A 24,324-nucleotide genomic window follows, 5' to 3' on the forward strand; every position below is an offset into this window, starting at 1 on the left:
AAGTTGGACCAAAGTAGTGCAGGGACTACTTTGAAGTCGACATGACTTAAAGTCGTGCCAATATGAATGGTAGTCATTGAAAATCATGGAGAACGACTTGTCATACAATTTTGCAGTCCAAAATCGTGGGACAAGTCGTATAAGTGTGAAAGGGGACTTAGGCTGCTTTCATATTGAGGCGCTTTGCAGGCACTAAAGTGCTAAAAATAGCGCCTGCAAAGCGCCCTGAAAGAGCCACTAAATTCACTCCAATGTGAAAGCCCCGAGGGCTTTCACACAGAGCTTTGCGCTTGCAGGACGGTCAAAAAAGTCCTGCAAGCCGCATCTTTGCAGCGCTATAGGAGCGGTGTATTTACCGCTCCTAAAGCGCCCCTTCCCATTGAAAACAATGGGGCAGTGCTGCAAACCTGCCGGCAAAGCGGCGCTTTGCGGGCGGTCTTAAAGGGGTTGTAAAGGTAAAAATTTTTTCACCTTAATGCATTAAGGTGAAAAAACTTCCGACAATACCGCCGCCCCCAGCCCCCCGTTTTACTTACCTGAGCCTTCGAAAGTCCAGCACTCGCTCCCGACATCCTCTTCGTTGATCAGCCTGACCGTTGATTGGCTAGAGTGGATGGATTGAAAGCAGCGCAGCCATTGGCTCGCGCTGCTGTCAATCACATCCAATGACGCGGCGCGCCGGGGTCGAGTGATACAGTGAGTGGCTATGGCCGCCGGCTGTATCACGGCAGCGCGCCCACAAGAACTCACCACCATGCGAGCTCCCTCGCATGGTGGTGATTAGTTCTTGTGGGGAGGAGCTGAAACAGCCGCCAAGGGACCCCAGAAGACCAGGTTCGGGGCCACTCTGTGCAAAACGAGCTGCACAGTGGAGGTAAGTATAACTTTTTTTTTTTTTTTAAATAACAAAGATATTTACCTTTAGTGTCCCTTTAACCCCTTTTCGGCTTCTAGCGGGGATTAAAACCGCCCCGCTAGCGGCCGAATAGTGCTGCTAAAATGACAGTAAAGCGGCGCTAAATATAGTGCCGCTTTACCGCCAACCCGCCTCAGTGTGAAAGTAGCCTTAAGCCTGGTACACACTACTAGTTTTTATTTATTTATTTTTTTTAAACAAAAGAAAATAAAACGGACACAGCTTAGGTCAGAGTCGCTGTACTAACAATATGATGTTAGTACAGCAATCTCCCCTTCTGTGCTATTGTGTTCTTACAGGGGGACGGCCTCCTGCCAAAACACACCAGTCAGCGCTCTTAGCCATTGGCTGAAAGCGCTGTACAGGAGCTGGTCATCAGACCTTTTTCGATCACCGACTGTGAAAAATGTTGCATTTCATTTGGAAATCAAAGATCCCAGAGTCTGGAGGAAAAGTGGAGAGGCAAAGAATCCAAGCTGCATTAGGGCCAATGTGAAGTTTCTACAGTCCGTGATGATTTGGGGAGCCATGTCATCTGCTGGTGTTGGTCCACTGTGTTTTATCAAGTCCATAGTCAGCGCTTTAAGTCAGCTGGTTTAATGATCATGGTATTACTGTGCTTGATTGGTCAGCAAACTTGCCTAACCTAAACTCCATAGAGAATCTGTGGGGTATTGTCAAGAAGAAGATGAGAGACACCGGACCCAACAATGCAGACGAGCTGAAGGCCTCTTTTAAAGCAACATGGGCTTCCATAACACCTCAGCAGTGCTACAGGCTGATCGCTTCCATGCCACACTGTATTGATGCAGTAATTCTTGCAAAAAGAGCCCCGACCAAGTATTGAGCCCATACTATACTGTACATGGACATACTTTTCAGTGAGCCAAAATTTTTGTATTAAAAATCCTTTTTTTTTTTATTGGTTTATGTAATATTCTAGTTTTCGGAGATACTGAATTTTGGGTTTTCACTAGCTGTAAGCCATAATCATAACAAAATTTAAAGAAAGAAATGCTTGAAATACATCACTCTGTGTGTAACACATCTATATAAAATATGAGTTTCACTTTTTATATAGAATTACTAAAATAAATTAACTTTTTGATATTCTAATTTTATGAGATGCACCTGTATATCATGACACTGTATTTTGTCTTTTGTCTGTCTTTTTTTTAATCCTCCGAGTAACTTATTCCTTCAGCTTTGTTGTGTGGTCACATGATCTCTTCTTGTTCTTTGGCATCTGCAGGGTAGATCTTTGGGAGGAGCTTCTATTACTCTGCTGATGTATGCTCTCTACAGTGTGTGTCTGGCCAGCCCTGATTGGTGCTGTGCCTGTCACATGACAAACTGTTTTGGAAGAAATTAAAATACAATATCAAATATCTGTTTTACAGCTCCCCATAAATCTTTATCAAACATTAAAGGAATATTTTTTGTGCATTAATAAGTCAGCGATGACTCACACTAGCTTTCATTTTATTCGGACGGCATCTGCATTCTTAGTGAATGCAATAAATTATACTATAACCCGCCCCCATAATGCTTAGCAATAGGAGGATATGGAGGAGGAGGGAGTGAGGGGAGTGTCACTTACCACTGTGTATACACCCAACATGTATGACTCTATACTCCTGTGGGCTGCACAGATAGGAAAAAGGAGGAATGAACAGCTTAAAAAGGAACTGAAATATGAGCATGCTCAGTAGAGGACAGCAGATGGTCTCCACAATCTCTGCCTGCAGCAGTGTTATACAGAAGATGGGAGGGACAGCTGAAGACAGGATCAACCAGGTATATTTCACTCTACACAAAATGAATGCTTTTTGAGTATGAACACTCTGTTATATAGCATGTAATGAGAGTTTCTCATAGTCTGGGTTTAATGACACTTTAAGCTTTAAACACAGGGATAGGAATCTTTATTTTAGCCATGTGTCTGTAAATTTCAAATCTCATTGGACTCACAGAGAGGAACGGTTTCTTTTTTTTAATAAAACAATATCCAAGTATGTTAGTTTTGTGATTTGAGCCTGATGTGTATTCACCATTTCATCTGGAGTTTCATCGAAAATGCCCAAAATGTTCAATGAAACAATAAAACCCAAGCCTTGTTTTTACAGGTTTGTTTATTATTCCTGTTTGTGATGACAGTGCTCTAGAGATCTTTAACAAATATACAGAAAGCACATACATTAAATATTACATACACTTTACATCACGACTCCACATTTAAACACCATGATATGAACTAAATGCAGTGAATGGAATGGTATAAACAATTACACCAAAGTCCCTTGTAAACAGGATCTACGTACGAGCAGTGAGAGGGATGAAGGCTGACCACCATACGAATGAGGAATGATATTTTATAGAACCCTTTTGTGTCTTGTGGCATCTCAGCAACTTCAGGTTTAAATAAATCTCTTTATAAATAGACTCTTATTTGCTCAGTGGACATTTAAATATCTCATTGATTAAAAGCAACAATATCTACCGAACATTTGATTTTAAAAAGAAAAAAAGGGGTCAGGTTGACTAAGGGAGAGAGGAGGGGGTCACCTTGGTTAGAGACATGAGAATAGGGTTGCCACCTCATCCTTTTAAAACCGAGCACATATTAATTACACAGGTTCTGTGGCTGATTAAGGTGGTAATTAAACTCACTTGGTGCCTTATCTGCATTTAATTAGCCTCAGAACCTGTGTAATTCACATGTGTTCGGGTTTAAAGGGATGAGGTGGCAACTCTACATGAGAAGCAAGCACAGGGTTAAGGAGGAAGTGTATCACTGTACTTCAAACTCATTTCTGCTCCAATAACACAATCACACAGTTTGTTCTACTTAAATTCCAGCAAATTGCAGTCAATCTTGTAGTAGACATAGGGGTAGTATTCTTGCTGGCTCAGGTTTAATCCAGGGATGTCCATGGGAGCCTAGAAAGGGAGAAGACCTGTTATTAGAATCGGCTAAAGCAAACTGGCAGATGACGCTGGCCATCAATCAACCTGAAAAAAAAGAGTGTAGGCTGAAACTGGAAGCAATGGGTTTCACAGGAGACAGTGCTGAAAAGGAGGCATGTATAGCAGAGAAAATGGATTTCAGCTTTAAAGCGGGGTTCCACTCAAATTTTTAACTTAATCTTACCCCCTTCAATTAATTGCATAGATGTTCAAATGCCGCACGAAAAAATTTTTTATCGCTGTAATTACCTTTATATTGTACTTTATTGTGGCACTTCCTGTCTCTCCTCCCATGGGAGTAGACGTGTTTATTGCCTTTCCCCGGCGCCGCACTGTCTCCTGGGAGCTTAGTGTCAGGCTTCCCAAGATTCAGTGCGGAAACAATGATCATGCGCGTGAACAAGCTGTGAATGAACAGCATTCACCGCATCCAGGAAATCAATGCTTGTGGGCTTCACATGCCCACAAGCAAGATGGAAACAGCCAGCATCACATTTTTTAAGTTATTCAGTACGAAAACAGACAGAGGCAGAAATATTACACCCAAACTGAGTATTATTTTGGGATTAGCAAAGTGTCTCAATGACCTAAAAAAAAAAAAAGATTGGTCGCCGGACTCCCACTTTAGGATTGCTTTAATTTCATTTCATTTAATTTACAATTGCTTTTACCTAAAATTTTATAGCTCCATTATTGGATAACTGATTCAGTATTGCGTTGCCTGCCTGCAATGATGGGGCTCCCTATTATTGGATAGAAATGATGTTGAAACTGCTACATTTTCTAACTACCATTGTTCTCCACTGTAAATTATCACCGTACAATGGTTACAGTCATCACTCACTAGTGGTTGTTTTAGAAGGCTTTAAGCAAGGGAATCTACGTAATTCACCAACATTAGTTGAGATTTCAAATCTTTAATATGAAATGTCATTTATATAGCTGGTTACACATTGAGCTCCAAAAACAAAATTTTGCACAATCAGGAAATTCTCAACAGAGCTGAAAAAAAATACTATTCGCTATCTGCATTTCTGTGAAAAAAAAAAAAAAAAAAAAAAAAAAAAAAAAAAGGAAAAACAATAAGGGGCAGTATTTGGCAAAAGAACAGGTCCAGGATAGTTAAATAGAGGTCCTGTAACCCTCAGGAATTAACGACTGCCAAAAACATGCAGTGCATGTGTGGCAGCAAAAGGGTGGGCTTTAATGCCCACACATGCATCGCTAGACGGCCATTGTGTTTACGTACTGAGGTCATGCTCATTCCACACTCTTAGCACAAAGACTAAGCTGTCACAGGGAGCTCTTGATCAGGGTTACAGATCAGTAGCAAATTGGACCGGCTTATGATCATGTGACCACTGTGACAGTGGTCACATGGTCATCAATTTTTCCCAACCCCGTGAGTTCCAAACTATTTTAAGGGATGCCGGGTGGGTAGGAAGCGGTTAAAAACCACCTTGGTTTCACCTTTCCCTAGTGCATTTTTCAAAAATGGTAACTTTGCTGATTGATCACTCTCAATCGCTCATTCCTACCAGTAACCCAGAGATCCTGTATGTGACATTCAGAATGGCAGTTGGGAAAGCCCCAAGTAGCAAATAATGGTTTTACTCACGTCAATGATGGATGCCGCACTGCTGTCCAGGTGCTTGTACAAGTCATACAAGACTTCCCTCAGTTTCTTCATAGTCTTCTTATTGGGCTGGAGGAGCATGGCTTGGAAGTTTACAGGTAATCCATATCTAGAAGCAGAGGAATCGTTATGTTCCAGGGCTTACAGCTGTTCACATCAACATAAACCATGTTATACCCAAAATATGGGTGTGACATTTAATATGGTATAAAAGGTGGAGGTGTCTTTAGAACAACCTTTTATCTTAGTAGGAATGCTGCTTCCTGCAGTGTCTGTTTTGGTATCATGCTCCACCCACCTGCTGGGGTCAGCTGTCATTTAAGGCTATAGGGAATTAAACAAGAGAAATGGTAATTCTGTGACAGGGAGGGTACAACATATTCTGGCTAGGCAGGGATTAAATCAAAAGCCTTCCAGCATTTACTCGTCTGAAAATATACATTTTTATGAACCAACACTCTATGAAAGTCGGTGAATGATTGCCCAGAAGTCATTTGGCTCCACTTATGAATCTCCAACTTAAAGTGTTACTAAACCCACATCAGTAAAATCAGTCTGAATAGGCAGTAAAGCATGCTCGTTTTACTCACTGTGGAATCTAAGGGGTTAATCCTCTGCATTGTGTAAAAAGGTTGTTTGACCCGCCTTTTTTGATCCTCCCCTTCTTCCACTGTCCCCTAACCATCTCCTGATAAGACAGAGCCTTTGGAGTCACTCTGCACAAGCTCAGTTTGGTGTGTATTGGTAGAGAGTTTTTTTTTTTTCTTGGGAGGGTGCATGTGATCGGCACAGGGCCAATCATCACTGTCCAAACAGAGGGTCAGGGGTCATGCAGCCTCATAAAATAGTCAGAGTAGAATGAAAGCTCCTCCTACAAGTTTTAACCAGACACTGATAGAAGTCATAAGACTGCTACATACTGTCGATGTCGAGAAAAGGTATTTAGCAGTTTATATTTACTAAAATAATTGCATTTCCATGTTCTGTGAAAGATCAGATATAGTGAATGCAGGTTCTGGGTTTAGTAACTCTTTAAAGAAAGCTTTCTGCACTGAGAAAACCTTACCCACTACAGCAGCAAGAAATACCAGTGATATGGTCTTATTACCTTAACACAGACTCCACAAAGACCCGGAGAGCCTTCACATGAATCCATGCAATGAAAGCTTCACTAAAATTCACTTTGAGCCATCGTACCAGAGGACCCTGGGGAAAAAAAAAACAGATAAAAAGGTAATTTATACGCACAGTGACTATAGTTGGCGTTAAAGCGCGAGAACTGGGGCAACAGAAAACAGCAATATGAAAACACACAGAGGGGTTTATTTACTAAAACTGGAGAGTGCAAAATATGGTGCAGCCCTGAATAGAAACCAATCAGCTTCTAGGTTTTTATTTTTGTCAAAGAACTGAACAAGCTGAAGTTAGAAGCTGATTGGCCATCAAGCACAGCTGCACCAGATTTTGCACTCTTAAGTTTTATGAGATCAACCCCAGTGGGTGTTATTATAGTTCTAATGTAGGACACGCCACTACCAACCCGAAAAATTATCAAATTTTCTTTACCTTTTACTAGGGCCGAGACAACTAATTAATTAATCGACAACTAATCAATTATGAAAATAGTTGTCAACTGCCCAGGACTACATGTCCCTCATGGGACATGTAGTCCTGGGCAGGATGTGAGTGGTTCTAAAGGCAGAAGTTTTTTTTTTTTAACCTTGCTATAGGGGCACTCTATATACTATACTTTGCAGCTTGCTATTGGGGCACTCTGAAGGCAGGAGGAGCCAAAAGCGTCGGTGGGGGGACCCCAGAATAGGAGAATCAGGGCTGCTCTGTGCAAACCATTACACAGAGCAGGTACGTATAACATGTTTGTTGTTTTTAAAAAAAATCACTTTAAAAACTGTGCAGGGAAGATCAGCATCTGAACCCAGAGAAGGTGGGAGCTTATAGACTATAGGTAATATAAGGCATTACAATTACATTTAAAGTAAACTTTTACCATTATTGTGCCTTAAATTTAACAAAGCATGCTGCTACTAAACGTCCTAGGCCTGGTTCACACCTATGCGTTAGTTGGTGCTTTTTGCAGAAACGCACTACAGCTTTTTTCAGCTGCTGTGTATTTGGAAAGGGTCAAGGACTTTTTTCATCGCAAAATGGTGCTTTTCTGGCTCAATAGACTTCAATGGAGAAGCTGCAGAAAAGCAAGTAGTGCGTTTTTGCAGCTATTTGTGTTATTTAATCTGACCAACAACATATTGGCCAAAAAAAGCATAAAAAATGCATCCGATTAATCGATTAATTTTAACCATATTTGGCCAACAAATCGATTACGGAAATAATCGTTTGTTGCAGTCCTACCTTTTACAAATGACCTCTGCAGATTTAGTGAAAAAAAATAAAAATAATCAGTACTTCCTAGAAGTGTCACAACCTTACTCTTCCCTACGTGGTTGTGTGATAAGGATTCAAAGAATTAGAATAAGGCTTAAAACAAGGTGCACCAGCAAAGAAGGACCCTAACTAAGCGAAAGAAAAAAAAGAACAAAAAGAAATGAAAAAATTACTCCTCTCATCTTAATTAGTAGCACTTATCTCACTATTTGTTTTGTTAAAGATCATATATATATATATATATATATATATATATATATATATAAAATAATAAAATATAATATATATGTATATGATCATCTATATATCTCTATCAAGGCCCTTCAATTTAGGCAAGGCCATCCACGAATCTAAGAGGTAGCTTAGCTCTCTGACGTTTTCATTCTTGTAGCTACTCGGGGGGGGGGGGGCTTCTGTCCAGAAGCGATGAGAGGTGAGGGAGAGGCCGTCCATTCGTGGCCGCCCACTCGCGATCGCTCCCAGCCAATGAGATTCTTCCTCTGCTGCTGTATAGTAAACAGCAGCAGAGGAAATGATGTCATCTCTCCTCGGATCGGTATTTTCAGTTCCAGCGCCGAGGAGAGAAGACATCTGGGTGAGTTGCACAACACAACACACACAGTAGAACACCCCAGGCATACTGTACACCCCACATAATCCCCTGATCACCCCCCAATCACCCCCCCCCCCCCCCCCCCCGTCACACTGACACCAAGCAGTTTTTTTTTTTTTTTCTGATTACTGCACTGGTGTCATTTGTGACAGTTAGTGTGGTAGGGCAGTTAATATTAGCCCTCTTTAGGTCTAGGATACCCCCCTAACCCCCCCTAATAAAGTTTTAACCCCATGATCACCCCCCGTCGCCAGTGTCACTAAGTGATCGTTTTTCTGATCGCTGTATCAGTGTCACTGGTGACGCTAGTTAGGGAGGTAAATAAATAGGTTCACCGTCAGCGTTTTATAGCATCAGGGACCCCCATATACTACCTAATAAAGGTGACGCTAGTTAGGGAGGTAAATAAATAGGTTCGCCGTCAGCGTTTTATAGCATCAGGGACCCCCATATACTACCTAATAAAGGTTTTAACCCCTTGATTGCCCCCTAGCTAACCCTTTCACCAGTGATCACCGTATAACTGTTACGGGAGACGCTGGTTAGTTTGTTTATTTTTTATAGTGTCAGGGCACCCACCATTTATTGCCGAATAAAGGTTTAGCTCCCTGATCGCCCGACGGTGATACAAGTTAGGTTTTAGGGTCAGATAGGGTCTGCGTCGCCCCAGGCAGCGTCAGGTTAGCGCCAGTACCGCTAACACCCACCTCTCAGTGATATAGTATCTAAACGGATCAATATCTGATCAGATCTATACTAGCGTCCCCAGCAGTTTAGGGTTCCCAAAAACGCAGTGTTAGCGGGATCAGCCCAGATACCTGCTAGCACCTGCGTTTTGCCCCTCCGCCCAGCCCAGCCCAGCCCACCCAAGTGCAGTATCGATCGATCACTGTCACTTACAAAACACTAAACGCATAACTGCAGCGTTCGCAGAGTCAGGCCTGATCCCTGCGATCGCCAACAGTTTTTTTGGTAGCGTTTTGGTGAACTGGCAAGCACTAGCCCCAAGCAGTGTCAGGTTAGCGCCAGTACCGCTAACACCCACGCACCGTACACCTCCCTTAGTGGTATAGTATCTGAACGGATCAATATCTGATCCAATCAGATCTATACTAGCGTCCCCAGCAGTTTAGGGTTCTCAAAAACGCAGTGTTAGCGGGATCAGCCCAGATACCTGCTAGCACCTGCGTTTTGCCCCTCCGCCCGGCCCAGCCCACCCAAATGCAGTATCGATCAATCACTGTAACTTACAAAACACTAAACGCATAACTGCAGCGTTCGCAGAGTCAGGCCTGATCCCTGTGATCGCTAACAGTTTTTTTGGTAGCGTTTTGGTGAACTGCCAAGCACCAGCGGCCTAGTACACCCCAGTGTTAGCGGGATCAGCCCAGATACCTGCTAGCACCTGCGTTTTGCCCCTCCGCCCGGCCCAGCCCACCGATCGATCACTGTCACTTACAAAACACTAAACGCATAACTGCAGCGTTCGCAGAGTCAGACCTGATCCCTGCGATCGCTAACAGATTTTTGGTAGCGTTTTGGTGAACTGGCAAGCACCAGCGGCCTAGTACACCTCAGTCATAGTCAAACCAGCACTGCAGTAACACTTGGTGACGTGGTGAGTCCCATAAGTGCAGTTCAAGCTGGTGAGGTGGCAAGCACAAGTAGTGTCCCGCTGCCACCAAGAAGAAGACAAACACAGGCCCGTCGTGCCCATAATGCCCTTCCTGCTGCATTTGCCAATTCTAATAATTGAGAACAAACCACTTCTGCAGCACCCGTACTTCCCCCATTCACATCCCCAACCAAATGCAGTCGGCTGCATGAGAGGCATTTTCTTTATGTTCTCCCGAGTACCCCTACCCAACGAACCCCCCAAAAAAGATGTCGTGTCTGCAGCAAGCGCGGATATAGGCGTGACACCCGCTATTATTGTCCCTCCTGTCCTGACAATCCTGGTCTTTGCATTGGTGAATGTTTTGAACGCTACCATTCACTAGTTGAGTATTAGCGTAGGGTACAGCATTGCACAGACTAGGCACACTTTCACAGGGTCTCCCAAGATGCCATCGCATTTTGAGAGACCCGAACCTGGAACCGGTTACAGTTATAAAAGTTACAGTTACAAAAAAATTGTAAAAAAAAAAAAAAAACACAAAAAAATATATAAGATAAAAAAAAAAATAGTTGTCGTTTTATTGTTCTCTCTCTATTCTCTCTCTATTGTTCTGCTCTTTTTTACTGTATTCTATTCTGCAATGTTTTATTGTTATTATGTTTTATCATGTTTGCTTTTCAGGTATGCAATTTTTTATACTTTACTGTTTAACCGGTTCCCGACCGGCTCCTGTACTTTTAAGTCGGCAGAATGGCACGGCTGTGCAAAATAACGTACCCGTACGCGCCTGCCGCGATCTCCGTGAGTCGGGTCGCGGGTCCCGCATACTCGATCGCCGCGGGCATACCCGCGATCGCCTTACGGAGATGACGAACGGGGAGATGCCATTGTAAACAGCATCTCCCCGTTCTGCCTAGTGACAAGTGTCACTCGATCTCTGCTCCCTGTCATCGGAGCAGAGATCAGTGACGTCGCACACCAGCCCGTCCCCCTGACAGTTTGAAAACACTCCCCTAGGACACACTTAACCCCTCCCCACCCCCTAGTGGTTAACCCCTTCACTGCCAGTGTCATTTATACAGGAATCAATGCATTTTTAAAGCACTGATTGCTGTATAAATGACAATGGTCCCAAAAATGTGTAAAAAATGTCCGACATGTCCGCCATAACATCGCAGTCACAATAAAAATTACTGATCGCCGCCATTACTAGTAAAAAAAAAAATTATTAATAAAAATGCCATAAAACTATCCCCTATTTTGTAAATGCTATAACTTTTGCGCAAACAAATTAATAAACGCTTATTGCGATTTTTTTTTACCAAAAATATGTAGAAGAATATGTATCGGCCTAAACTGAGGAAAAAAATTTTTTTATATATTTTTTGGGGATAATTATTATAGCAAAAAGTAAAAAAATAATGCGTTTTTTTCAAAATTGTCGCTCTTATTTTGTTTATGGCGCAAAAAATAAAAATCGCAGAGATGATCAAATACCACCAAAAGAAAGCTCTATTTGTGGGAAAAAAAGGACTTCAATTTTGTTTCGAAGCCACGTCGCACAACCACGCAATTGTCAATTAAAGCGACGCAGTGCCGAATCGCAAAAAACGTTCTGGTCAGGAAGGGGGTAAATCCTTCCGGGGCTGAAGTGGTTACTGTGTTTTATTGTTAACCATTTTTTTGTCTTCAGGTACACCATTCACGACCTGCCTGCAGGTTTAGGTATCATCTTGGTATCATTCTTTTCAGCCAGCGGTCGGCTTTCATGTAAAAGCAATCCTAGCAGATAATTAGCCTCTAGACTGCTTTTACAAGCAGTGGGAGGGAATGCCCCCCCCCCCACCGTCTTCCATGTTTTTCTCTGGCTCTTCTGTCTCAACAGGGAACCTGAGAATGCAGCTGGTGATTCAGCCAGCTGACCATAGAGCTGATCAGAGACCAGAGTGGCTCCAAACATCTCTATGGCCTAAGAAACCGGAAGCTACGAGCATTTCATGACTTAGATTTCGCCGGATGTAAACAGCGCCATTGGGAAAACATTTTATCACACCGACCCCAATTTTTTCAAAAAAGAGTACCTGTCACTACCTATTGCTATCATAGGGGATATTTACATTCCCTGAGATAACAATAAAAATGATTAAAAAAAATAAAAAGTGAAAGGAACAGTTTAAAAATAAGATAAAAATGCAAAAAAAAAAAAGAAAACAGCAATTGCACCATGCATGTGAGGTATCACCACGAAGGTCAGATCAAGGGCAGTAATTTTAGCAGTAAATCTCCTCTGTAAATCTAAAGTGGTAACCTGTAAAGGCTTTTAAAAATGTATTTAGTTTGTCGTCACTGCACGTTTGTGCGCAATTTAAAAGCATGTCATGTTTGGTATCCATGTACTCGACCTAAGATCATCTTTTTTATTCCATCAAACATTTGGGCAATATAGTGTGTTTTAGTGTATTAAAATTTAAAAATGTGTTTTTTCCCAAAAAAATGCGTTTAAAAAAATCGCTGCGCAAATACTGTGTGAAAAAAAAAAATGAAACACCCACCATTTTAATCTGTAGGGCATTTGCTTTAAAAAAATATATAATGTTTGGGGGTTCAAAGTAATTTTCTTGCAAAAAAAAAAAAATTGGCTGAGAGGTATAGTGAGTATTTTGCAGACCTCACTTTTTGTCACAAAGTTTGAAAATTGAAAAAACATTTTTTTTCTTGTCTTTCTTCATTTTCAAAAACAAATGAGAGCTGCAAAATACTCACCATGCCTCTCAGCAAATAGCTTGGGGTGTCTACTTTCCAAAATGGGGTCATTTGGGGGGGGGTGGGGGGGGGGGGTGGGGGGAGTTGTGCCACCTGGGCATTCCATGGCCTCCAAAACTGTGATAGGCAGTGAAGAGTGAAATCAAAAATTTACAGGCGGTGCTTGGTTTTCAGGGCCCCGTACGCGGCTAGGCTCCCAAAAAGTCCCACACATGTGGTATCCCCGTACTCAGGAGAAGCAGCAGAATGTATTTTGGGGTGTAATTCCACATATGCCCATGGCCTGTGTGAGCAATATATCATTTAGTGACAACTTTTTGTAATTTTTTTTTTGTTGTCATTATTCAATCACTTGGGACGAAAAAATAAATATTCAATGGGCTCAACATGCCTCTTAGCAATTTCCTTGGGGTGTCTACTTTCCAAAATGGGGTCATTTGGGGGGGGTTTGTACTGCTCTGCCATTTTAGCACCTCAAGAAATGACATAGGCAGTCATAAACTAAAAGCTGTGTAAATTCCAGAAATGTACCCTAGTTTGTAGACGCTATAACTTTTGCGCAAACCAATAAATATACGCTTATTGACATTTTTTTTTACCAAAGACATGTGGCCGTATACATTTTGGCCTAAATGTATGACTAAAATTGAGTTTATTGGATTTTTTTTATAACAAAAAGTAGAAAATATCATTTTTTTCAAAATTTTCGGTCTTTTTCCGTTTATAGTGCAAAAAATAAAAACCGCAGAGGTGATCAAATACCATCAAAAGAAAGCTCTATTTGTGGGAAAAAAGGACGCAAATTTCATTTGGGTACAGCATTGCATGACCGCGCAATTAGCAGTTAAAGCGACGCAGTTTCAAATTGTAAAAAGTGCTCTGGTCAGGAAGGGGGGAATCCTTCCGGGGCTGAAGTGGTTAAAAACGCCCCTCAAACGCCTATGTACAAGATTCAATAGACAGCACATTGTGCTGTTCACATTACAAAAACAAGGCGTTAGCATCGCTTCGCTTCAAAATTGAAGCTTCATGTCGAGTCAGGAGAGGTTGAAGCTTTTCAACGCCTCCGCAAACATTTGGCAGGCATTTTCGCCACGGTTGTGGAGTGTTAAAATCTGTCACTTTCCATTGTGGAGCAGTTTTAACGCTCATCAAAAGTTACGAAACCATGCATAGGTCGTTTAGGGAACGTTTTAACGCTTGTAAAATGCCCCATTCTAAAGCTCATTGATGCCTGTCTGACGCCCATAATAACGCTTTACAAACGCTATAGGAGCGTTTGTTGAGCGTCAGTAATTTAGCAAGTGTGAACAAGCCCTTAATAAATCTCCATATTTAAGTCTGTTTTATGACAGCATTGCATATTAGTAAATTATTATAAGGTTGTGATTATAGTTGTATAACCTTGTCTTTGTTGACTCACTTACCTTCAATTTGCTTAAAGTGGAGTTTCACCCACTTTTACAACTCTTCAGCATCCCTCACTAAACTGTACACTGCAAACAAATTGGATATATATATTTTTTTTTTTACTCAGCACCTACTGTATATCTGCTGTATTCATTTTTCACTTCCTCCTCCCTGGCCGCGGCCCATCGCATCATTTTCTGTTTGCAATGCCTTCTGGGAAGGGGCAGCAACTTCCTTTGAAACTGCCGTTGCTATGGAAACCTGACCTGAAACCTATTACACTGCTTGTGCTGCACTGAGCATGTGCGAGATCTGCAAGGATGAGATCCAGGAAGAAATACAGTCTGGCTTCAGATGCCCACACTTAAGATGGCCACGGCCTGCTGTAAGTTTATAAAATAAACTACTGCTATAAACTAACAAAACAGACCTTAGTTTACAGACTAATTTTACTAGAATACATTAAGCTTGTGTATTATAGAGGTATTTTTATTTAAAAAGTATAATTTTGGCCGGAACACCACTTTAAGGTCATTTTAAACTGGCGTGGTTTATTTGTGTGGTTTTATTTTTCTCAAAATTTACATGGAGACCAAGCTGTATAGCAACTGCGACAGTTGGGACAACTTATACTTACAACAGTCAGGTGTGTTGCTTTAGTGTGCTGGGATGCCAACAAACTAACGCATGTATGGTACTATAACGCACGTTATTGAAATACAAAAAAAATAAAAATTGTTTGCCTCTTGCTAAAAATAGAACGAAAGTCTGCAATACTGACCTCTGCTTCAATGGTAAGATGCCTGCGAGGTCCCTTGACAGCATCTTTCTCCCTGGCTTCTTCTGGGTGTCTTTGACTGTATTGATTGGCCAAGAAGGGATGACATCACTCCCATGCATTTGCAGGAGTTCAGTAATTCAGACACACAGGCACTGTGTTGACATGTGCAGCTCAGTATACAGGGTTTGAAAATTAAATTTAATTCCTGGAATGCCAACGGCGTGGCCCTATGGTGGTGAGTCACACAGCCATTCGCACTCAAGCGTGTTCTGATATGTTCTAACTTGCAGTCGCCTGGATCGAAGGCCAGTTGACTCGGACTTTATGGAATAGTAGAGAAAATAACACGTGTGTGCATTGGGCTGTAAGCAATAAATGAATGACAGGAATCTGAAGCAGCGGATTAATATCAAATTTTGTGTGAAAATTGGCGCGTGAGAGAGTGAAACTTTAGCTCTTTTACAACAGGCATACGGTGAATATTCCATGAAGAAATCAGGTGTTTTTGAATGGCATAGGCAGTTACTGGGCCAATTCTGGCTTTCCTCTCCTACATGTAGAAAATCATATTTTTTTTGCTAGAAAATTACTCAGAACCCTCAAACATTATATATATATATATATATATATATATATATATATATATATATATATATATATATATATATATATATATTTAGCAGAGGCCCTAGGGAATGAAATGGTGGTGTTTGCTTTTTTTTTATGTCACACAGTATTTGCGCAACAATTTTTCAAACGCAATTTTTTTGGAAAAAAACAAAAAAATACTTTCCTGAAATAAAAAAAAAAAAAAAAAAGGAAAGTTAGCCCAATCTTTTTTTCTATAATGTGATAGGTATTTATTTACTTGCCGTAACATGGTACTTAAAAATCTCCATATACTCTACGCTTTAATTTTTTTTTTACAGGTTACCAGTTTAGAGTTACAGAGGTCTTGTGCTAGAATTATTACTCTCATTCTAAGTTCACAGTAATACCTCACGTGTGGTTTGAACATCGTTTACATATGCATTCGCTTCTGCGTGCGAGCACAAGGACGGGGGCGCTTTAATTTTTTATTTATTTTATTTTATTTTTACACTTTCCCTTTACATTTTTTTTGTAAACATCCCTTATAATAGAAATCGGGCATGACAGGTCCCCTTGATGGAGAGATGTGGGGTCTACAAGTCCCCACATTTCTCTAGGCTGGTAAGACTGAGATAAAAAAAAAAAAAAAAATGATCTCAGGCTTTTCAGCTGAACACACTGCAGTGTTTACAACTGCTCGGGCCAGATGTGATATCATAACGTTGCGCCTGGCCTCCAAGAGTCAGAGATGACAGGGGACTATCTGGTCCTTGGTCAGTTCTATGGTAAACTTCTGCCGCTGTAAAAACAATCTAGCCGCTGAGCTGCGGCTATGATTGTTTTTACTATGCAGGGAATCGCCGGCAAACAAAAAATATATCTGAATGATGTCTGTAGCTGCACCTAACATTCACATAGCTCCCCTGAAAGCTCATGACGTCATATGACGTTCAGCATTATGGAAGTGGTTAAGGAAGGGCTGGAAGATGTCCACCATAACACAAAAAGTGGGCAGCCAAAAATGCAAAGGAGAGATGCAAATATGGACAGAGTGCAAGCCTTCGTACATTCAGATCGAAGATTGATTGTGTGAACGATGGCAGAAGAATTGAACAGGGATAAAGTGCAGCAGATTCTAACGGAGGATTTGGGAATAAAAAAGATTTCCGCAAAGATGGTGCCTGAAATCTGAACAGATGATCAGAAATAATGCGGTCTTCAAATTTCCTCCAATCTTTTGAAGAATGCAGAGGTATTTGATAGGGTTATTACCTGTGGTGAAAGATGGTGTTTCCAGTATGATGCGGAAACAAAATACCAGAGCATGCAGTGGAAAACTAAGAATTCACCTTGCCTGATCAAAGTACGCATGTCTAGGTCAAAGTGCAGAACCATACTGGTGTGTTTTTTTAAAAAAACAAAACAAAGGGGATAGATGACTACGAATTCATAGATCATGGTACAACTGTCAACTAACATTGTTACTCATAAATTCTGAAAAGGTTATAGGAATCTGTTCGGAGGAAAAGAACAAAAATCTGGCCTTGAAAGTGGATTCTCTACCATGAAAATCCTCCTGCACATGATGCGTTAAGTGTTTGCGAGTTCCTGGCCTAGAAATCCACTCCAAAACGTGAGCAAATATCTTATCTCTCTGACCTAGCACCCTGCAACTTTTGACTGTTTCCAAAATTTAAAAAAATGCCTTAAAAAGACACAGATTTGAGGACATTATTGACATCCAGTGTGCCGCAGCAAAGATACTACACAGTGTTCCGAAAAACGAATTCCAGGAAGGTTTCTGGCAGTAGCACAGTCATCTAGAAAAGCATGTTGTTTCACAAGGGGGGCTACATTGAAGGAGACAACAGCCACTAGTGTGTAGGTAAGCAAACGGTTTTTTTTGTTTGTTTTTTTTTACAGTCCGTTTCAGGAGTTAAAATTGTGACACCCCATACATTTTACAGGAGCAGAAAGGTAGTTTTAGTTTATTGAAAAAGAGATCTTGCATGTCTCTTCTGCAACAAAGAACCTGCTTGCTCACATTTTTTTGTGTGTTTTTTTTAGACTTTAGTTCTGCTTTACATTCAATTTCAAGAGCACAAGAGCGCAATTATAAGATCCTCGACAGGCGGTATCGCTGTTCAACCAACGTACATAAAATAGACCCATCCATTCCAAATACCTGCTGGAGATGTTTTAAGGTCCCAGGCACCATGACTCACATTTGGAGCACCTGCCCGCTTATAACTCCTTTCTGGGACAAAATACTTCACTTCTACTATGATTTCGTAGAGGACAAAATTGTTAATTCTCCTCTCATTACTGTGCTTTCGATGATGCCTGGATCCTATAAACAAAATTTAAAAAAAGTCTTCTCCACGTACAGTTAATGCCAGGGAATGGCGAAAACCACTACCTCCGTCCTTTGTTTTTTTTAATCAACAAAATAGATTTTTATTGAATAGAACACAAGGCATTACATGGCGCAGTTGCATGGCATACAATCCATGAAAGACAGGGGTTTCAATCCTCATAGCATTACATGAATGATAGTAACTGAATAGCCAACTCATCTAGCAAGTGACTGAGAAGCATTGCATAACACCCTGAGTTCCAAGCTCTCTTGCAAAGGAAAGTGCAAACAATCAAACAGAACAAGCAGAAAAGAAGAAAAATAAAATAGAAAAGGTCAGTCCAACTGGTAGTATACAGTCATTACATTGTGTTATAAAGAAAAGGCAAATCACTTCTGACAGGTCACCCGTAGTCTCATATGGTCAAATGAAGTCAGTGCAGGAAACCACCTAACCTGTACCTGTAACCTGTTTAGAGCCATCTGCGGGGGTGCCACCTCTGGGGAGTTCAGCCAACTCTGCCAGATGCTTATACATTATTTAGGCAATTTCCTATGATGGTAGGTGTTTTTTTCTCGGATGAGGATGGTATTACCCATTTGGATCCACTGCGTTTCCTTCGGGGCCTGTACCGAAAGCCAAAGTTGGGCAATCAGCTTCCTAGTACAACAGCCTCGTGAGGGCGATGTACACCACAGGGGGGTACAGTTCCTCATCGAGACTCCCCAACAGACATGTCAACGGGTCCACCGCTAGCTGAAATTGGTATACATTGTTAATTTTGGTGACAATTCTGTACCAATATCGCACCAACTTGGGGCATCTCCAGAGCATATGGAGGTCACCCGGATGAGCCTGACATTTGACATATAGACACCACTCCAAGAATCTGATCCCACTGTTCACCTTCAATGGTGCCAACATCTCGCTCCTACCCCTCCCTGCAGGGTAAAAGGTCAGGGGCTTGTACATGTGATAGTAGATGGGTATAAATTCTAGAGATAATACCTTTTTTCTCAGGGTCGCGGAGTCCTCTAGCTTCAAGTTAGATTGTCTACACTGGCAGCGCATGGCATGCTGTAGCTGTATATATTGGTAATGATGACCTTTCAGCCCTGGGAATTCCCGCAGAAGTTGAAGATCCAGTTTTAGGACAGAGTCATTTAGCACTTGATTGAGGAATCTAATCCCCGCCCTTTCCCAGATTGGATGTTTAGCAACCTTAGCTAAATCTGCGTAAAAGCGGTTCTGCCAAATGGGCGTTTGATGGAAAAACCCAGTCAGTCCCAGTGTATTCTTGACTCCTTTCCAGATTTTCATTAGCAGCTGAACTGTGGGACAATTAAACGGAACCCTAGGGAGGCCCATTTCCGTATGGGATAGAGCAGCGTAGCCTGTTTCAGGGCCAAGGAGTAGATCCCTAGAAGAGTCTGTAACCGTCACAAGATCCCTGTAATTGGGCTGCAAAAATAGGATTTTTTTTTTATAACAGCTGACCTGTAAAATCCTTTTTTTGGAGTACATCATAGGACACAGAGCCTCAAGTAATTACTTTTTGGGTTATAGCCTACCTTTAGGTGTTGACATTGGCAATCAATAATGGAAGTGGAGTACCTTAGTTTTTGTAGCCAAGCAATATAAGCAATATAGTTATACGCCATAAGACAGAAGGGAGGGACCTATGTGTCCTATGATGTACTCCAAGAAAAGGATTTTAAAAGTAAGCTGTTATAAAAAATCCTATTTTCTTTATCGTACATCATAGGACGCAGTCTCAAGTAATTACTTATTGGGACATCCCAAAGCAATGCCACTTTAGGGGAGGGAGACACAGCCCATAGGGCACCCGCAGACCCGAGGATTTATACTGCTGCCTGCAGCATACAGTGCCCAAAGGCAACATCCTCATTCTTTCTTACATTCACTTGATAAAAATTTGTGAATGTATGGACCGAAGACCAAGTTGCGACCTTGCAGATCTGAGTAAAGGAGGACTGGTCACGCACTGCCCAAGAAACACTAACCGCTTTGGTAGAGTGCGCCTTAACTTGAATAGGGGAATCTTACCCCTTAAATCATAAGTTTAAATTACAACTTGCCAAATCTACTTAGCAACAGTGTATTTTGACACCGCCTGTCCTTTCTTAGGACCCTCTGGCAGAATAAATAAGACATCAGTCTTACGAATCCGAGCAGTCTTCTTTAAATAGATTTTCACTGTTCTTACTACATCAAGACAATGTAGTGACTTATCTTCCCTGAAACATGGTCTTGGGAAAAAATGATGGCAGGACAATGTCTTCATTCAGATGAAGGTCTGAAATTACTTTTGGCAAAAAGCCTGGACGAGGGCGTAACACCACTCTGTCCTCGTAAATATTGAAATATGGCTCTTTACAAGAAAGAGCTGCCAAACCTGATAACCTCCTAGCTGAGGATATAACAATAAAAATATCAGATTCCTAGTCAGGAGGACCAGCGGAATATGCTGTAATGGTTCAAATGTCTGTTTTGTAACACTGACAAACTAAATTCAAGTCCTAAGGGCTTTAAGAGTGATTAAACTGGCCGATTAATCCGCATCACTCCCTGCAAGAAAAAAACCCGGACTAGAGTATACGTAGCAAGCGGTCTTTGATATAAAACCAATAAGGCTAAGACCTGGCCCTTAATAATACTTAAGGCCAACTTCATCCCTACGTCCAATAGTAGAAATGCAAGAACTCTGCCTATAATATATCTCCGAGGGTGCCAACTCTTGGATTTAGCCCAGGAAACATAAGCTTTTCAAACTCTATATAGTTCTGGAAGCTGGCTTCCTTGCGCTGAATAAAGTCGAGATAACTGATGTGGAAAATCCATGTTTCTTCAGAATGTGGGTTTCAATAGCCAAGCTGTTAAATTTAGCGCTCGTAAAGTAGGATGGAATATCGTCCCCGCAAGAGCAGGTCTGGCCCTTGTAACCCCTCCTGGGAGAGGCCAAGGACCCTCCACTGCCATCTTTACGATTCCTGCATACCATGACCTTCTGGGCCCTGCTGGTGCTTCCAGAATTACCGGCTTTCTTTCCAGTTTGAACCTGCAAGGAAGTCGAGGTAGCCAATGAATCGAGGGAATGCATAGATCAGTGAAAACTGATCCCACAGGGTTACCGGCGCAAATGTTTTGTATGCCAGTGGATCCCTTGTCCTGGACACGAAGTTGTTTAACTTCATGTTGAATCTGGAGGCTAGAAGATCTATGTCCGGAGTCCCCCATCCTTGGCAAACAGCCCGAAACACTTCGGGTGAAGAAACCATTCCTCTGGGAATAACTGCTGACGACTTAGATAGACCGCCAGCCAATTTTCTACTCCCGGAATGAAAACTGCCCATAGGGATGGGACATTCCTTACTCCCCAAGTTAGGATATGGTTCACCTCTCTCTGACCTGAGAGACTCTAGGTGCCCCCTTGGTGATTTATATAGGCCACAGTCGTGACCTTGGATTGAATCCGGACAGAACAATTCTCTAACCTGGAGGTCCAGGTTTTCAGAGCCAGCTACACTGCCCGAATCTCTAGGGTATTGATGACAGGGCTCTTTGAGTTTTGATCACTTTCTGGACAGTTGTCTTTCTATTATCGCTCCCCAGTCCGAGAGGCTGGCATCTGTCGTTACTACTATCCAGATTATTGGTCCGAAGGATTTCCCTTTCAGTAAATTCTCGCTTCGTAACCACCAACTGAGGCTTTGAGACCTTCTTGGGGTCAGCCTTTATAGATAAGCCCAAAGCTTGGATCGTCTTGTTCCAAGCCGAGAGGATTCTGTTTTGCAACAGTCTTGAACGTAACTGGGCATAAAGGACTGCTTTGCCACTCGTTTTCCCATTAGGGGGAAAGAAACCCCCCTCCAGTTGCTGAGACACGTGCTGTTTTAAGCTGATTTAAACAGGGCATTTACACTTTTTTAACTCCCTCTAGAGGAGTACATAAGGTAATACAATATATTTTAAAGAAAAGTCATAGGTAGACTTTGCAGTTCCTATGCTTTTCTCTTACCTTTTCCTTGCTGCAGGATACTGCTGTAAACAGACAGATCCAAACTTCACCCATCACGGCGGGCAGCGTGGTTAAACCTTCAAAGACTGGGGCCCATTTTATAGGGGTTCCACTCCTTTGGGCCATGTATAGCTCCCCTCAGGACAACTTTAGGTAATGTAGCAAGATCAAAAAAGAGTCCTGGTTCCTAGGGTCCAGCCCTCAAAGAGGAGCATTACAGGCAAAACCTCGTTCTTCTATGCGAGGCTGGGTACCATCTCGGAGCCGCAGTGGCGGGATGGATCCGTTTGTGGAGGTTCTTTAAATCTAGCATGGATCCCTCTTGGAGCTCCACAGAGCACATCTTCACTCGTGACAACACCTTTAGACACTGGCAAAAAAACTAAGGTACTCCTGGAAGGAGGCGGGGTTATATAGGGGAGTCAACTTCCTTTATTGATTGCCAGTGTCCACACCTGAAGGTAGGCTATAACCCAATAAGTAATTACTTGAGGCCCTGTGTTCTATGATGTACGATAAAGAAATAGTACATTTGTGGGTGCGGAACAGCCATTCCACCCTGATCTTTGGGAAGTTCCAGAGTGGCAAGCTTAATGCGCGTCACTCCACCTCTCCAGATAAGAGCCCTGAACTGCGAGTCTATACGCCGGAACCAATACTGTGGTATCCAGATCGGGGCATTGTGCAAAATGTACAGTAGTTGCGGGGCCCAAATCATCTTTATGAGATTTACACGTCCAGTTACTGACAGCGGTAACCTACACCAACTGACATGTTTGTGTCGGAACTTTTGAAGTATTGGTTTCAGATTCAAAGTTATATATTCCCGCGAGTCTCCAGTTACCAGTATACCCAAATTTCTGAATGAAGTGACTACCTGTATGTGAGATACATCTTCCGTCAGAGGTGCTGGAAGAGGGTCCAATGGGAGAAGAGCCGACTTGTACCAGTTTATCGAAAAGCCCGACAGCTGCCCAAACTGATCGATTAGGTGCATCACTGCCCTCAAGGAGTCCCCAGTATCTCTCCCAGGTACAGCAGGGTGTCGTCTGCGTACAGGGAGATTTTGTCCTCTTTCTGTCCCCTACGGAAACCCTCGATGTTGGGGGAGGCCCGCACCATAGCTGCCAGGGGTTCCAATGCAAGGGCAAAACAGCAGGGGTGACAATGGACACTCCTGCCTTGTCCCACAAAACAGAAGAAAAGGCTCCGACACGGTATCGTTAATCCTGATCCTCGCCGTTGGGGCAGCATATAGAAGTTGCACCCAAGATATTTGACGTCCGCGTTCAGTAGTGAGATAGGCCTATAAGAGTCTGGCTGTCCTTGCCAGTCTTTTGGATAACTACTATGATAGCCTCATTCATAGAGACGGGTAAGCCACCATCCTGAAAGGCATCATTTAGGGTTTTCAGCAGGGGGCGGGCAGAAGAGTATCCCCAAATTTCCCTATGTATCCGTGGGCAGGCCGTCAGCTCCCGGTGATTTATTATTGGCCATCTGTGCCACTGCTAAAGAAAGTCCCTCAAGTGTTAATGGGTCATTAAGTGCAGCAAGGCCCTGCCTCGATATACATGGCAGGGAGCACTGGTCTAAAAAAATGACCCAGCTCCTCCTGTCTGGGATGCACTTTAGATGTGTACAAATCCCAGAAGAAATGTGAAAATACTTCAGGAATTCGGGTCTGGTCAACAACCGTTTTCCCATCTACATTTTGGATGGCCTCCATATGGGTCATTCCCTGCTGGGCTTTAGCTATCATTGCTAGCAGGTGACCTGTGTTTTCCCCCTTGTTAAAGTATTTTTGCTGCAGGAAGAAGAATCTCCTGTTCTCCGCTGCAGTAGTGGAGATCTGTTGATACAGGGCCTGCGCTTCCTGCCATCTACGCTCAGACACTGAGGTGGGGGCAGCAACATATGACTCTTCTGCCTTGGTGGCCTCACTCATTAACAGGTTCTCCCACTCTTTGGTTTTAGTTTTAATAGCAGCAATCTGCGTGATAATTAAGCCCCTCAGATGAGCCTTGAGGGCATCCCAAACCACCAAAGATTTAGTTGTGCCCTGATTAAAGTGCAGGAATTCTGTGAGAGCTTTGGGAATGGGATCAGATTCTGGAAAAATTGTAAACCAGAAGGAGTTGACCTTCCACATTCTGTGCTGATGGCTAGGAGAAACAGCTACGCGAGCACATAGGAGAGAGTGGTCCGAGATGTTGCGTGGAGCATACAT

At 42.3% G+C, this 24,324-nt stretch overlaps 1 protein-coding gene across 1 annotated transcript in view; it reads right to left on the bottom strand.

Moving 5' to 3' along the window:
• Positions 1–3,030: 3,030 nt before the first annotated feature.
• ATP6V1C1 (ATPase H+ transporting V1 subunit C1) overlaps positions 3,031–24,324 on the bottom strand; it is a 92,360-nt gene continuing 71,066 nt past the window's right edge. The window contains exons 11-13 of the mRNA XM_073632065.1: positions 6,628–6,725; positions 5,502–5,628; positions 3,031–3,856 (exon numbers count right to left, since the gene is read on the bottom strand). Coding sequence (XP_073488166.1) covers positions 3,761–3,856; positions 5,502–5,628; positions 6,628–6,725 — 321 coding nt within the window. The 3' untranslated portion in view covers positions 3,031–3,760. The remainder of the gene's footprint in view (positions 3,857–5,501; positions 5,629–6,627; positions 6,726–24,324) is intronic.

Source organism: Aquarana catesbeiana, linkage group LG05, assembly GCF_042186555.1.
Source record: "Aquarana catesbeiana isolate 2022-GZ linkage group LG05, ASM4218655v1, whole genome shotgun sequence".
NCBI classification, from domain to species: Eukaryota; Metazoa; Chordata; class Amphibia; order Anura; family Ranidae; genus Aquarana; species Aquarana catesbeiana.